The sequence below is a fragment of the Theobroma umbraticum genome, unplaced genomic scaffold (genome assembly GCF_002168275.2).
Source record: "Theobroma umbraticum cultivar Fairchild unplaced genomic scaffold, ASM216827v3 scaffold_95.0, whole genome shotgun sequence".
Classification (NCBI taxonomy): domain Eukaryota; kingdom Viridiplantae; phylum Streptophyta; class Magnoliopsida; order Malvales; family Malvaceae; genus Theobroma; species Theobroma umbraticum.
In genome coordinates this window covers 796776-813076 of record NW_018397257.1, presented here as the reverse complement: position 1 = coordinate 813076, position 16301 = coordinate 796776, and the positions used below count along the sequence as shown (strand labels likewise).

Sequence of the window (16301 nt, the reverse complement as noted above, 5' to 3'; positions counted from 1 at the left end):
AATTTATTAAGGGATTAAATATGACAATAATACCATTTATGATAATTTAAACTACAATTAAAACTTATATTATTTATTTTACTAAATAACTTACCAAACATTTTTAACTTAGTTTTAATAAGTATTTTTTTTTATAAAAACTTCATAATAGGTTTTCAATTAAAAAAAGTGAAGGCAAACAAGGTTTTCGACTCCATTGTGCATTCAGAATCTAACTTGCTAAAATAATGTGTATAAGATTTTATTGTAAAACCCAATATTTTTTGTTGTTTGGTTTTCGTTATTTGGATCATCTATTAAAAATATTTTTCACATCACTCACTATTATTTTTTTTTTATTTTTCATCATTTTTTCCACCATTACACCATAAAAAAATCAATATTCATCAAATTTGGAAGACATTTAAATCTTAATTTTTAACATTAAAACTATTATATATGAATAATAATAAAATAACGAAAAACATACATATAAATAAAACTTAATATCTTACCTAATAAAAGCATTCCACATAAATAATTAATTATCCTACAAATATTTATCTTAAATAATGAAAATTACTAAAAAAAAAAATTAACTGTCCTACACATATTGTTCTCCGCAACAAACCTTAAAACTAAAAGACAAAGTATAAGAATAAGGTTTGAGTTTGAGGTAAGAGTATAATTAGATGAGTGATGAGTGTACATCTCATCCATTCTCATAGACAACTGGATATGGAAAATTATCTTAAAATCGTATAATTCTTTAAAGATCTAGGTGTTAGAATACGACTTACCTGAATTATTACTTTGGAAACGCATAAATGAATCAAAAACAAGAAAGAAAAATGAGACTATAGCAATATCAAAATACTAGTACAACAGTTTAGTATCTCTTCTGCCCAAAGTATCGACAGAAATTCCATTTTCATGCTTTGGCAGCCAAATGGCTCCTGCATCGTTGACTGCTTGTAGAGTTCATTTCCACATCGTTTTATGTGTTTCCTGTAGTTGGTTCAGCCATGGCTCCACGTTAGTGCTTCACAAACAATAAACTCATTTAATCAACTAGGTGAAATAACCAATTGCAGCAACGGAATTTACTCTGGAAATCTTCCAAAACCATACCCTAAACCTCACCTGTGAACCCCAAACGCCTTTTAATATTTTTTAACAGACTTATTATGTCTGGGTTTAGTCTACATTTATTAGTTAGGAAGAAAAGAATAACGGAATTTGCAATCTTCTATCAGTCAGAGACGAGCATAGATATTAGTTAACCTACAAAACCATTCCATATTCAAACAGGAAATGGCCATCCTATGTTACTCTGAGCTGTACAAAAAGTAGAGTACAAAATAAGAAACAAAATTTGTTATAAATTGCACTTTAGAAAAGCAAGAAAAGTGTTCAACCCTAATGGGGAAGAACTGAAAACGTGACCCACACAAAAGCAATCCAGATGCCAGATCTCTTATTACATTACAAGGATTCTGAGTACCTTAGCCACCGATGTGTATCATAGGTCTATTCGCTGTCTTTGAAATTTCGAACATCCCAGCATGTGAAGCCTTCTTCCTCTTAACCTAAACCAAAGAAAAAAAATGAATGTAGTAAAAGTTAAGCAAAGAGAAGAAGAATAAAATAATTTTCCTTTCAACTTTAAGCACAAATTAATGCTACCATGATCCATCAACCGGCCATATCGCTCATTTACAATAAAAAAGCTACAAAACTCAACTACTGCCCTCTCCTCACCCCAAAGAAAAAGAAAGAGCATGATTGTCAAAATCATTGGCCTCTGACTCAAAAGCCCAAGAAAAACACAGACACTAAAACAAAGTCATTAAACTAAAGTCATCATGTAGAAAAAAAGGTCATTATATATACACAGTTGTCTATTATTTTACATTGCATGGTAATGATTGGATTATTAAACACGATTAAGTAATAAATTAGGAAAGCTATGCATTATTAAGTACAATGCATACCGCTGCTCCAATTATTTCTCTAAGTTCCTCATCACCAACACCACAACGAAGAGGATCCCTTAAGCTAACCTGAGAAGAATCAACACTAGTAAGAAAGATAAGTAATATCAAAAGTGTAGTCACTATGTTGACACAATGAAGAGCATATCAAAGCTTAACTCAATAGGGGTTAGTGTTAATGTAAACCTGCAAGTCAATCGATTTTGTGCTTGTAAAACACTATATTAATTAGTCATATTTCATGTTAAATACATTATAGAGATTGTATATAATGTATGAAATATTTCTTTATTCATGAATTTATTTATAAAGAGTTTTGAGAGACTTATGTAGATAAAGTCATTGGAACGTAATGGCCTTCCAAAGAAATTATAAAGGTTGTAATTATAAGATTCTTATGTATCAAAGCCTTATTCTTAAAAATATTCCTAGTCATTGTATTGTCAAGAATAAGGACATTGCTAATGCTCAAAGGTTGGTACATGCTAAGTGTGATGAGCCAACCTTGTCTCGGATTATGACAAGCTAAAGTTGTCTAGGAGATTGAGTCTTTTGTACTTGTGAGGGAAATGTGTCCCTTTCAAACATTATAATGGCTCGTGGTAATATCTCTAGAAACACATATTAAGTCTTTAGGACGAAAGATCTTTTAGGAAAAGAATGTTTTCATTTTAAGCATTGTCATAGTTATTGGTAGAACACTTGTAAAATCTCATAAACTCTTTATAGAAGGTAAGCATTTGACGGATTGTTGGGCTGCCTCACTGGTAAAGGTATGTTTGTAACAAATCATCTAGTGCTGCCCCTATGACCCGACAATGATGTGTCTTGGTCCCTTTGTACTCATTTTCATATTAATAAAACATGTTTCCTTATTTGATCGTAGTGTTTACGTATATAGCATTCAGTATACCCTATGATTTCGATGTGCGTGCCTTAATCTAATTTGTTGCTATTGTTGATGCTTGAAAAGATATAAATGAGCTATTAGCTGGCTTAAATGGAAACGTTCCTTCAAAGGTCGCATAGACTATCGCATATTTAAGCGAAAAAGTGTAATTTGTGACGCTAAGCCTCCTTACTTTGGAAGTAAGTAAATAATTTTATAGGTTAAAGTATATGAGATGCTTAAGGATAGTATGTGGATGCTTTTTAAGAAACAAGTTCATTGAATATGACCCATTAAGAGAGTTCTATTTGATATTTTACTCAAGTGTCTGTGAAAATACTCACGTGCCAATAGTATAAGTAATCCTTAAACTTGTGATACTAGGCCATCTTATATGTGAATTGTTATGGTTTGATTTCACCTCTACGAGTCTAGAAGTAACCAAATGTTTACACAAAGTGCTTTTAGGTATGACATGAAATATGCGAAAATGAATAAATAGTTTAGAGATGATTCACCACCCCTAGTGATTTGAAAGGGGCATATCTTATTTACTCTTGGCTTGTATTGACTAAAAGTCCTTGGCCAAAGCAATCTTGATAGGTCAATATAGAAACTATAGGACTAATATGGATAAATTAAAAAGTAAACACCGAGCCAGGCTTTCTATCTATCCGAGATATATGATGAAAGGATTGAATTACATTGAGATACTGTACACTAAAAGGTTAATCAAACCATGTTGACTCTCCTAACATTTGAGTGGTCATGATATGTTGCTAAATACCGCTCATGATCTATAAATACAAAAATAAATATAAATTCTTAATTGAATTAATTTATATTTATTGCTAACATGTTGGGTACCTGATGGGTCACACAATAAGGTGAATTGTCGAAATTAATTTAAGTTCAATTGGATGTGATTTAATTGATTTTATAAAAGCTTAATTTAATTAAGTATTGAGCTAAATCAAATATGATTTACTGGGGTATTAAATAAGGGCCCAATTAGCCCAAGATATTTTTAAATCCTAGATGGATATAAAATAGGTCAATTCATTTTATAAAAAAATCCTTTAGCCGCCTCTTGAACAAATAAAAGAATTCTGTTTTATTTTCTCATGTGTTGAGATAAGATCATAGCCAAAGAGAGAGAAACACAAGGAAGCTCAAAGTTGACAATTTGCTAACATAAACCTTAGCTTAAGGATTCATACACTCTTAATGAAGAGATTTTGGTAAATCACTATATGAATCACCGTTAGATGTAAGGCAATTGTGCTGCTATGGTTTGATAAGTCTTAATTTGTGTACAAAACTCAAAAACGAAAACCCAAAGAAAATTCCACCAAAGAAAGCAAACATCAAATTTTGGGATATATCAAAATTGGTTTTTTTAGATTAATTTCAATTAAAGTGATCCATGACTTAAAGGATTAAAATTATAATAATATTCTGCTACGTATGATCCATCTTAACATGATTCGAATCCCTAACAGTGGTATCATAGCCTCTTTTAATTGATTTAATCTAGTTTTATGTTTAGTTGTTGAAGATTACAAAAACTGTTTTTATTTATATGTCAATTTGATGCAAAGTTTGAAAAAAAAAATTTTACAAAAATTTATTTACAAAAAAATAATTTTTTGTTTATATTACAAAAATTAGTTTTTCTAGATTAATTTCAATTAAAGTGATCCATGACTTAAAAGATTAAAATTATAATAATATTCTGTTACGTATGATCTATCTTAACATGATTTGAATCCCTAACAGTGGTATCACAGCCTCTTTTAATTGATTTAACCTAGTTTTATGTTTAGTTGTTGAAGATTACAAAAATTGTTTTTGTTTATATATCAATTTGATGCAAAGTTTGAAATAAAAAATTTAGAATAATTCTGAATGGATTTTTCAAATCTAATTGATACTTCAAAAGGCTTTTAAAGTCTTGATTTATATATTTAAAATCTAGATTTAATAAGTCCTTAAAGATTTTATAGATTTGTTTTAAGAGAATTTAAATATGAAAAATCTAACCGCAAAAGGTGATCTGTTTTGTAAATTTTTTTTAAGGTCTTCGAGAAGGAGTTTGTGTGTGATTTTTGAAGGATAGAAGTTAAGAGGATGATCTCAACCTCTGAAATTTACAGAATTTAATCACCTTGTTTAGGTGGTGATCTAATGATGTTTCTACACAAACAATTTGCTAGAATTGTATTCTTATGTGACAAGAACTTTTGCAACATCATGACTGTTTGTTCTCCAAATTTACTGAGATTTTGAGAGCTTTTTGGCATGATGTTTAAGGCATGGGATGTCTCTGAATTGGTGTCAAAATCACAACAAACAATGGAGGATGGAGTCCAAAGAATTTGAGATAGTATAGGTGAAGCAAACCCAATAAAATTACACTAGCTTGTGCGATTTCTCCTCTATATAATTAGGAGTTGTATTAATTCGGTTATGACTTGGATTTAGACTCCTAATTGTAGTAAAATATATTCTAAAGAGTTTAAGATTCTCCCAAATCAAATTCTAAACTTAAATTGGCAAAGAAATATGACTCTTGGCCATAAGGATTCAATTCTAATTAGACTAAGATTGTAAAATTAAGGACAATAAGGATTAAATTTTCTAATAAGATTAGAAAGCCTAATTGGATTAAGATTCCTTGTGAACATTAAATTTCTAATATGATTAGGACTCTTGTTAAGAATAAAGATCATATTTAAATTCATAGTCCTAAAAGGTTTAGGATTACTAAGTCTATACTCAATTGAATTTATAGTAAGTCTAGAACTTCTAAACAAGCACAAGACGTATTATGGAATTAAGACAGCAAATTATTTAGATTAAGATCCTCAAAGGTTCAGTGATATTATTGCCAAATGATATATAAGATCTTCAATTTGAACTAAACATAAGTTTCATATGTTCATTATATGATTATGAATGTATAAAGATGATTATGGACTTAGACCACTATAATGTGTTATGGATGGTTATAGTTGAATGCATTTGGTATTTATTTTATAAATAGGGAATGTGTGCCCTGCCTTTCCTCTATTCTATTCAAGAGTTGTAAAATTCTTTTCTCATCTTACTACCCTCAAATGTAACTTGAAGTTTCTTTACATATATGTAATTAGAATCTATAGAATTAAATTAGGAAGAAAATTTCGTAATTCCAAGAATGAAGGATGAACACACCAAGGAGACATGAAGATTACAAGACTACAAGATATAATGATATTTGAATGTAATCCCTTAGGATTTGACCAACTAATTTCCTTCGATAGCTTAAGAAAATTAGATTAGATAAAAAGACCATAATCATCCTAGTAGTATGCATGTGATAGATTTATTTTATGCAACATTATAAATGCTATAGATGCCAGATTCGATGAAACCTAAACAACAAGATAAAAACAACAACAAAAATCCCTCATTAAAATATTGAGTCACATGCTTTGCATGATTAAGTTGTCTTCCATCATATAACAAGATAACCAAGCTACCCTTTTAATTGAAGACTTGTTGAGTCACTTAAGGTCAAATTTTTACATGGGCACGTTAGAGTTATTTGTGAGTTTTACTCAATTAAACTATGTGGTTTAGATGTGTCACACTTGACCACGATCTTAGAGACAAGGTTAGGCGGAATGCATATGATGCATATAGACAATGAGTTGTCAACTAACTGATCTGGGAGTTGCATGGGAATGCAATTGATAAGCTAAGTTATCTACACAATTAGGCTTATTATAATTTGTTTAGTCACTTAAGATTGCAATAATTCGAAAGGAGTACCAACCTGCTAGAAATGTCTACTAGAGATTTTTGTATAATAGTGAAGGCTATTATTATGAAAAATTAGTTGGAGAATCAATATAAGATTTAATACCCCATCTTAAATTGGTTAATAACATGAAAGACTAATACAAATACTTTTTCTATATTTATAGGTTGTTAGAATGGGTATAACAATAATCACTACTTTGCTTGGCATGCTTGATGCCATCAACTTAAAATGTTTAGACTGGTTTATCACTTTGAGAAAAGTTCTCAATAAATGAAAAAGTGCAATCTTGACAAGTAAACAAATAATTTTAAATATGATTGATCCTAACCTTTCCACTGTATATCCTAAATCTTGGATAATAGATTCAAGATATGGATCACATTTACGTACTGACATAAAAGTTTGAAGAGATAGTAGAAAGCTTGGTATAAATGAGGTAGTCCTAAAAGTAGGCAATAGTGCAAAAATTGCAACAGTTGCCATTAGGACTTGTGATCTCATTTTACCATCAGGGTTTAGTGTTGGAGCTAAAAGAGTGCTATTGTGTACCAGCATTAACTAAAAACATCATTTCGGTTTCATACCTATCTAAGAATGATGATTTCAAATTTAGTATAAAGGGTAATTGTTGCATTGTCATTCTAAATGATATATTTTATGGATCCATAACATGTCATGGAGAACTTTATGTTATGCATCTTGATAGCCCAGTACTTAATATAGATGTCAATGAAGCTTGGAAAAGATAATCCAAATCAAACCTACATCTGACATTGTAGACTTGGGTCATATCAATGAGACAAGGATAGCCAAGATATATAAACAAGGTTACCTAGATCCATATGATTATGAATCATATGGAACTTGTGAATGTTGTCTCTTTGGTAAGATGACTGAGACTCTTTTTACTGAACAAGCAGAAAGAACAGGTGTGCTCCTAAGGCTAATACATTCAAATGTATGTGGATCCTTATACACACCAGCTAACGGAGGTTATTCGTATTTCATTACGTATACAAATGACCATTCTAGATTTGGTTATGCATACCTAATGAAGTATAAGTCTGAAGTTTTTGAAAAGTTCAAAGAGTTTATGGCTAAAGTTGAGAAATAACACTTTTAGATCAGATCAAAGAGGAGAATATCTTAGTTAAGAGTTTTTAGATTATCTAGCAGAACATGAGATTCTATCACAATGGACTCCACTTGGAACTCCACAACATAATGGAGTGTCTGAAAAGAGAAACCAAACCTTGTTAGACATGGTTCGTATCATGATGAGTAGGGCAAACTTTCCGATATCCTTTTAGGGATTTGCTATAAAGACTACAACTTACCTTTTTAACAAGGTTCCAACCAAATCGGTTGATAATACATTATATGAGATGTGGTATGGCAAAAGGCTAAACTTCTCTTATACAAGGATTTGGGGACATACGACTTATGTGAAACGTGCATCATCTGATAAGTTTAGAGCTAGATTAGACAAATGCAAGTTTGTAGGGTATCCTAAACAAACTGTAAGATACTATTTTTATAATCCTACCGAGCAAAAAGTGTTTTGTCTCAAAACATGCCACTTTCTTGGAAAAAGTTTTTACTTGAAAGGGCTAGTGGGAGTAAATAATTCTTGAAGAGGTTTCAGAACCACAAACTAACATCCTTTTGGAACTTGAGCTAACGATTAAAGCATTGGATGCTCATACCGGTGCTCAAGAAACACAAGTGCTTCGTAGATCTACAAGACAAAAGACAACTTTCAGAGAGATATAGATTTATGCTGGAAAAAGAAGCTCTACTAATTGACAAAAAGCCTACTATTTATGAAGAAGCAATATCTGATATTGATTCTGATAAGTGGCTGGAGGCAATGATATCTATGATGAATGCCATGCATGTCAACCAAGTATGGACTATGGTTGATGCACTTGAAAGGGTAAAACCATAGGATGCAAATGGGTCTTTTAGAGAAAGACTGACATAGATGGTAATGTACAAATGTATAAGGCTAGGTTGGTTACTAAAGGTTATAACCAAGTTGAAAGAATCAATTATGAGGAAACCTTCTCACCTGAAGTCATGATTAAATCTATTAGGATTTTGCTTACTATTGCTGCATATTATGATTATGAGATATGACAGATGGATGTAAAAACAGCATTCCTTAATGGGAATTTGCAAAAGAAAGTGTATATGACACAACTTTTAAGGTTTTACATCTAAAAAGAATCAATATAAAGTATGCAACTCCAAAAGTCCATTTATAGGCTAAAGCAAGCGTCTAGAAGCTAGAACATCAGATTTGATGAAACTGTTAAAGAATATGATTTCTTCAAGAATCCTAATGATCCATGTGTTGATAAGAAGGTAAATGGACAAGCAGTTGTATTTTTAGTACTTTGTGTTGATGACATACTACTAATAGGACTAGATATATCAATGTTGCAAACTATTAGGATATGGCTATCCAAACAATCCTCCATGAAGGATTTGAGAGAAACAGCCTATATTTTGAGAATAAGGATCTATTGAGATAGATCAAAGAGGTTGCTAAGATTGTCCCAATCCACTTATATAGATAAGGTGTTAAAGAGGTTTAATATGACTAAGTCCAAAAAAGTACACTTGCTTCTGTCACATGGCATTCATCTCTCAAAGGATATGTGTCCAAAGACACAAGATTGAGAAGATGAGGATGGATAGGACACCGTATGCATCGGCTATAAGATCCATCATGTATGCCATGCTATGTACTAGACCAGATGTGGCGTATGCTTTGAGTGTCACGAGCAAATACCAATCGAATCTAGGTGAGAGTCACTAGATAGCTATGAAAAATATCCTTTAAGTACTTACGAAGGACTTAGGATGTTTTCTTGATCTATGGATGGGTTGAACTCCAAGTTAAATGATATAGAGATAGTACATTCCAATCCAATAAAGATGATAGCAAATCGCAAAGTGTGTTTACATTTACCTTAAATGGCAGTGCTATTAGCTGGAAATGTTTCAAGCAAGTAACAACTATAGATTTTACAACCAAGGCTGAATACATCTTTACGTCTAAGACAACGAAGGAAGGGGTTTGGATCAAGTTCATAATTGAACTTGATCTGGTTCCTAGCATTGTTGATCCTATAACTTTGTTCTGTGACAACAATGGAGCCATCGCGCAAGGAACCGAGGTCTCATCAGCGATCTAAACATGTATTGTGGTGTTATCACTTTATGAGGGAGATTATTGAAAGAGGTGATATTAATATAAAGAGAGTACCCATGGAGGACAACTTAGCTAACCCTCTTACCAAAGTTCTATCCTAACAAAAACATGATTGTCAATTGGAGAGCTTTGGTATTAGGTACATGGGCGATTAGCTTTAGTGCTAGTGGGAGATTGTTAGTGTATGCCCTACAAGCTAAACAATTTTATGCTTGTAAAACATTACATTAATTAGTCATATTGCATATTAAACATATTATGGATATTTTATATAAAGTATGAGATATTTCTATATCCATGAGTTTATTTATAAAGAGTTATGAGAAACTTATATAAATAAAGTCCATGGAACATAATGGCTTTACAAAGAAATTATAAAAGTTATAATTATAAGATTCTTATGCATCAAAGTCTTATTTCTAAATATGTTTATGGTCATTGGATTATCAAGAATAAAAACATTGACAATGTTCAAAGGCTAGTACATACTAAGCCTTATTACTTTGGAAGTAAGCAATTGATCTCATAAGTTGATGTGATATGCTTGGGGACAGTATATGGGTGCTTGTTAAAGAACAAATTCATGAAATATGACCCGTTATGAGAGTTTTATTTGGTATTTCACTCAAATATCTATGAAAATACTCTAATGTGTCAATAGAATAAATAATCCTTAGACTTGTGATGCCAAGTCATCTTGTATGTGAATTGTCATATTTTGATTTCATCTCTACGAATCTGGAGGCGATCAAATGCTTAAACAGGATGCTTTTGGGTATGACATGAAACATACGAAAATGAATGAGTAGTCTAGAGAGGATTCTATCACCCTAAGTGATTTCAAAAGAACATATCTCATTTGCTCTTGGTTTATATTAACTAAAAGTTCTTGGTGAATGCAATCTTGATAGGTCAATGTAAAAACTGCAAGACTAATATGGATAAGTTAGAAAGTAGACACCGCGTCAAGTTTTTTATCTATCCGAGATATACGATGAAAGAATTGAATTACATTGAGATATTGTACACTAAATGGTTAGTTAAATCATATGGACTCTCTTGACATTTAGATGGTCGTAATGTATTACTAGATGCCACTCATGATCTATAAATATAAATATAAATTGTTAGTTGAATTAATTTATATTTATTACCAACATGTTGAGTACCTAATAGGTCACACACATAAGGTGAATTGTCAAAACTAATTTAAGTTCAATGAAATGTAATCTAATTGATTTTATATAGACTTAATCCAATTAAGTATTGAGCTAAATCAAATAAGATTTGATGAAGTATTAAATAAAAACCCAATTACCCCAAGATATTTTCTAATCCTTGATGAATATAAAATAGGTCAATTCACTCTATAAAAAAATCTTTTAGCTACCTTTTGAACATATAGAAGAGTTTTGTTTTATTTTTTCACGTGTTGAGATAGAATCTAACCAAAAAGAGAGAAACACAAGGGAGCTCAAAGTTGAGAGTTTGCTAGCACAAACTTTGACTTAAGGATCCACACACTCTTAGTGAAGAGATTTTGGTAAATCACTGTATAGATCATCATTAAAGGCAAAACAATTGTACTACTATGATTTGATAAGTATTAGTTTGTGTACAAAACTCAAAACGAAAACTTAAGGAGAATTCCACCAAAGAAAGTAGACATCATATTTTAAAATATATCAAAATCTTTCTCTTGTTGTTTTTTCTAGATTAGTTTCAATTAAAGTTATCCATAACTTAGAGGATTAAAATTATAATAATATTCCATTGCGTATGATCCATCTTAGCATGATTCGAATCCCTAACAGCTAAAACATGAAACTTTCAGACACATCTAAATTCCATGTCAATGACCAAGCCTACTTTATTCAATAAAAGATGCTGCAAAGTTTGACATATTTAAGTGCATTTTAAAAAACAAAAGAAAAAGAAGAATTTGGTAAAGAATGCAAATGAACAGCAAGCAAAGGCAACAGATTGTGTAAGGAGTGGGCCATAAGATAATCAAGAAAAGCAGTAATCAAGCTCACCTCTGAAGGACCGAAGAGACATACTTTGAAGTTACCATCAGCTAAAAGTCTCAATCTATTACAACCAGCACAAAAATGCTCAGTCATGGATGTAATGAAAGAAACAGTACCCATGTAGCCATCTATCTTGAAATTCTTGGCTGTCTCTGTCGGATGATCATGCAGCCTCTTTAGGCTTGGAAATTGCTTTGACTGTTTGGTAACAGGAAAGAAGAATGAGCTACTTGTGAAGTGTATAAGCAAGCATAAAGAAATGTGCAAGCGGGATCAGCTATAAGAGTTGTACCTTACCACTGTATCCAACATCTCCGAGTATGGCACAAGTTTCTTGACATTCCAGACATTTCCATCAAAAGGCATGAACTCAATGAAGCGAATGTTAATGGGTTTATCACGTGTGAGGTTGACAAAATCACACATCTCATCATCATTAAGGCCACGCATAACAACACAATTGACCTAAGACCAAGCAGTGTGAGACCCAATGGAGAATGCTATTTAGTTATCAGTTAAACAATAAGAAGAAGAAGAAGAAAAGTGCAAAATTTGTAAGAGTTAAAAGAAGGGTGATGACATACTTTTACAGGATTGTAGCCAAAATCAATGGCAGCATTAATGGAGTCCATGACCCTCTGATGGCCCTTACGCCTAGTCAGAAACTCAAATTTTGCAGGGACAAGTGTGTCTAAGCTGATATTGAGAGCAGTAACCCCACATTGTTTAAGCATTGGAAGTTTTCTGGCAAGAGTGATACCATTGGTGGTGATTGCCAAAGTCTTAAGTCCTTTCAAGGCGGACAAGTTTAAGCAAATGTCTTGAATATCTTTTCTAAGTGTGGGCTCACCACCAGTGAGACGAATCTTATCGACTCCAGAAGTAACAAAGAGATTAGCCAAACGAAGAATTTCATGGTGGGAGAGTAACTGGGGAGGAGGAGTAAGCTCCACTCCCTCCGCAGGCATACAATAGTGACATCGTAGATTGCAGCGTTCTGTCAAAGAGATTCTCAAGTAAGTGTGCATCCTTCCAAACCCATCAATCAACATATCAGAAACTGGATTGCGTTTGTCCTCATCTTTCAACGGATCCTCTATAGTCTTAGCACAGCAACTTGCATAGGTCTTTCGTGCAGCTTCACAATACCCCTGATTAATAGTATGGAATTGTTCCCACGAGAGCAGTCTTAGATTAGATTTCAGTGGTGGAATAAAAAACCGAGCTTAATAATAATGATGATAATAGTTGAGCAATTAACTATTTGTCAAATCAAACACTAGTTGTAATTGGGTTTTCTATTTTATTACATGATTAAAAGAATTAAAAGAATTGCCAATTAATGATGCGAATTGATTGTATTCTAGAAAAAAAGGGTAAAGAAGAGGAGATACCCGGGAGGCGAAGGGCATGCTCCAGTCGGTAACCCTAGATACATAACGCCTCATTGTGACGACTGCAACCACAAGTTGAATTACTCATTCAGCATAAAAGAATAGTTTGAAACAAATACTGCCAATAATAATGATAAATAAATTTCAATTATGTAAAAAAGCAAGGATCAATTCCAAGCTCAATGGCAAAGAATAGTTGATCGCAGCCCCGAACGGAACAGCACAAACCACAAGAAAAGTCAGTGCAGCAATCAAAACCCAAGGTTTTTTTTTTCTTCCAGGCAATTGAAAACATATAAACTGGGGAATTGGAAAATTGAATTGAAGGAAAGAGATGCATGGAGTTGGTAGGATAGAGTTGAGGACGGGGCAGGAACTGCAAGGAAAACGAGAAAAACGTTTGAAGATGGATTGATGGCTGACCGAAGGCAACTTGTTGAAGCAATTGCAGTCAAATCGAGTGCCTCTCAGCTGGATTTTTTAAGCTCCCTCTCTAATTTTATTTCTTTTTGTATATAATCTGTGTGTTTATATTCTCTTCCCTTTTCCCTCCATTGCTCCTCCTCTCTTCTCTCCTTTCCGCCGTCCCTATCCTCTCCTCTCCTGCATTCCTCCTGACTTTTATGTCAACTGCCGGCCAAATGTCCAAAGGTCAACAACTCAGCACACCTTTCCCTTCAGCAGATTCCTACGCTTTCATTTAGTTTATTTTTAAACAATAAAGAGATATTTTAAAAAATATCTAATATTAATCTAGAATTACAAATCCACAACGCACACGAAAACTATCCCGTGTTGACACGTATCCGGGACATACGCTGATATTATTTAATTTGCTTTGGTCGTTTTAAGAATTTTTGAACATGATTGGTATTATTTAATTTATTTTGATTGTTTTAGATACTGAGTTTTGAGTTAAAATAAAATGTAAGGGTGCTTTGAGGTTTTTGAGTTTTTGTTAGGTTTTTTGGGTATTTTCTCCTTTTTATTCTTCCAGATTGTTCTTCTCTCGCTTAATCCTTTTTCACTTTGTCCGTTGTTTTATCTTCCGCTCCTTATTACTTGTTCTTTTTTGTGTTGGATTTGTTTTCTTTTGGTTGGTTTTTCTTTTTTTTTTTTTTTTGTTTAAATCATTGCATACGTTTGATTATATGTTTTTTGCTAAGGATTGATTGTTCATATTTGATGATGCTATGTTGCATTTTGTTTTAGCTTTTGTTTTGCAATACAAATTGCATTGATTTTGCATATATTTATAATCTCTTCATATCTTAACCAATTTTATGTCTAGATTAGGTAAAGTAAGACTATCAAATTTATAATAGTAATCAACGGTAAAGTTTGTCAATCGAGTATAGACATAGACTGACAGCATATGGTGAACCTAAACAAAAACATGATATTCTCCAAAGTTAAAAGAAGATAAACATTGCAACTTTGCAAAGACTATGCATTGTCTAAATCTATTATTTATATTTTAGTTTTACTGGTTGTATTATTTTTTCTATTCTCTTTATTTTTCTGTTTGAAAGTATCTATTTAATCCTGACATATAGGTTTGCATACTAGATTTAAATTAATAGTTTTGACTTTGAATATTTTCAGCTTGCATGTAATCAAACTTTCACTAGTTGTTTATTTTGTTGTTTTTATTTGTTCTTTTTGTTATTTGACAAGATACTTTATTGATTATCATATTTATGGTATGTTAAAGAACATTTTGATTTTTTGCTTCCATTACTTTTTTCAACTTTCATAGTTTTTTAATTCTCCTATAACAAATGCTATGAACCTAACTTAACAATACAAATTTTTTACACATGTTAATACACTAAGCATAGTAACATTAGTACATGTAATTTTTTTTACACTCCAAATTGTCTACAAGTATTGTTGTCTACCAGTATTGTTACTTGCAATATTCTGCATCTAATCCCAAAACCTTACTGCAACATTTTTTGTCCTACAACCCACTAAGTATTTGTTTAACTATGAAGTTTAATTTACAACTTTCTATAACATTACCTTCTATGACTATTAAATAAAAATCTTACCATTCCATTATCATTTTGTTCAAATAATTAAATAAGTTGTATGATTATTAAATAAAAATGTTACAATTCCATTTTTTTTCTTTTTCAAAGAATTACATAAGTTATCCAAGGGCATCACATGGGCAACACTTCAGTGAATAAAGTTTAAGATGAGTATATCTTTTTTTTTATAATTAATATTCAAATTTTTATAAATGTAGAAGAAAAAGGTACTTACAATTTTCTATATATAAAACTTATTCTTTGAATTTCTATGTTTTTCTCTTTCCATAAGTAGTAAATCTACCAAACTTATTCTATGGTTGTATGGGAATCACAATTTGAGATATTTATGCATGATATTTTATTATTTATAATAACATTGAAGTTTGTATATTAATTACTACTTATATAAATAAAGCTTATAAAACTACATATGCCTTACAAATAAATTGTATATAGATACAATTATGAGATCTTTATGCATCAAAGTATTGTTCAATTTTTCTTTTTGTTCACATTAGCCATTATATAAAATGCACCATTCAAATTTTACTTCTGTTTAGTACTGTTTTATTTCTATCGTCATTACTATAGTAGGCTGTTTTGCATTTATTTGAGGTTATCAAATTTATATCTTTGCATTTATTTGTGATTACTAATTTTTGCATTTATATAAATATGAACAGTCTACTAAAAATGTTGAGGTTATTGTTACAATAGTTGTCATGCTTTTTGTCCACAGTGTATTAAAAATGTTGAAATTTTAATCACACTTAATATTTTTATAATTCGATGATATTTGTTTTTATTGCTTAATTATTTTCTATGAATGGCATTGCTTCAAACTAATGTGTCACATTTTATTTAGGATAAGGTTAGTAAATGACTATGAATGGCATTGCTTTATTGAATGATTTCAGTAAATGTCAAAATATTAGTGATTATCAAAAC

The 16301-nt window shown here is 31.5% G+C and overlaps 1 protein-coding gene across 2 annotated transcripts; it reads right to left on the bottom strand.

Moving 5' to 3' along the window:
* Positions 1–476: 476 nt before the first annotated feature.
* Positions 477–14016, bottom strand: CNX2 (cofactor of nitrate reductase and xanthine dehydrogenase 2). 2 transcript variants are annotated; one of them, XM_021422810.2, is made up of 8 exons: positions 13738–14016; positions 13315–13376; positions 12505–13071; positions 12218–12385; positions 11927–12118; positions 1974–2042; positions 1484–1568; positions 477–1021 (listed from the first exon to the last, which is right to left on the bottom strand). In XM_021422810.2, exons 2-7 carry the CDS (start codon positions 13366–13368, stop codon positions 1485–1487), a joined length of 1134 nt encoding a protein of 377 aa, XP_021278485.1. In that variant the 5' UTR covers positions 13369–13376; positions 13738–14016; the 3' UTR covers positions 477–1021; position 1484. The 2 variants fall into 2 exon arrangements, with proteins under 2 accessions (XP_021278485.1, XP_021278486.1); XM_021422811.2 differs by having other exon boundaries at positions 477–987.
* Positions 14017–16301: the final 2285 nt, after the last annotated feature.

Excerpts from the sequence above, each read along its gene's own strand:
- CNX2 (XM_021422810.2), bottom strand. The coding sequence starts at position 13,368 with ATGAGGCGTTATGTATCTAGGGTTACCGACTGGAGCATGCCCTTCGCC. Across the intron at positions 13,072-13,314 it reads GCATGCCCTTCGCCTCCCGG|GGGTATTGTGAAGCTGCACG; the intron begins GTATCTCCTCTT and ends ACTATTAATCAG. Across the intron at positions 12,386-12,504 it reads TTGGCTACAATCCTGTAAAA|GTCAATTGTGTTGTTATGCG; the intron begins GTATGTCATCAC and ends GCTTGGTCTTAG.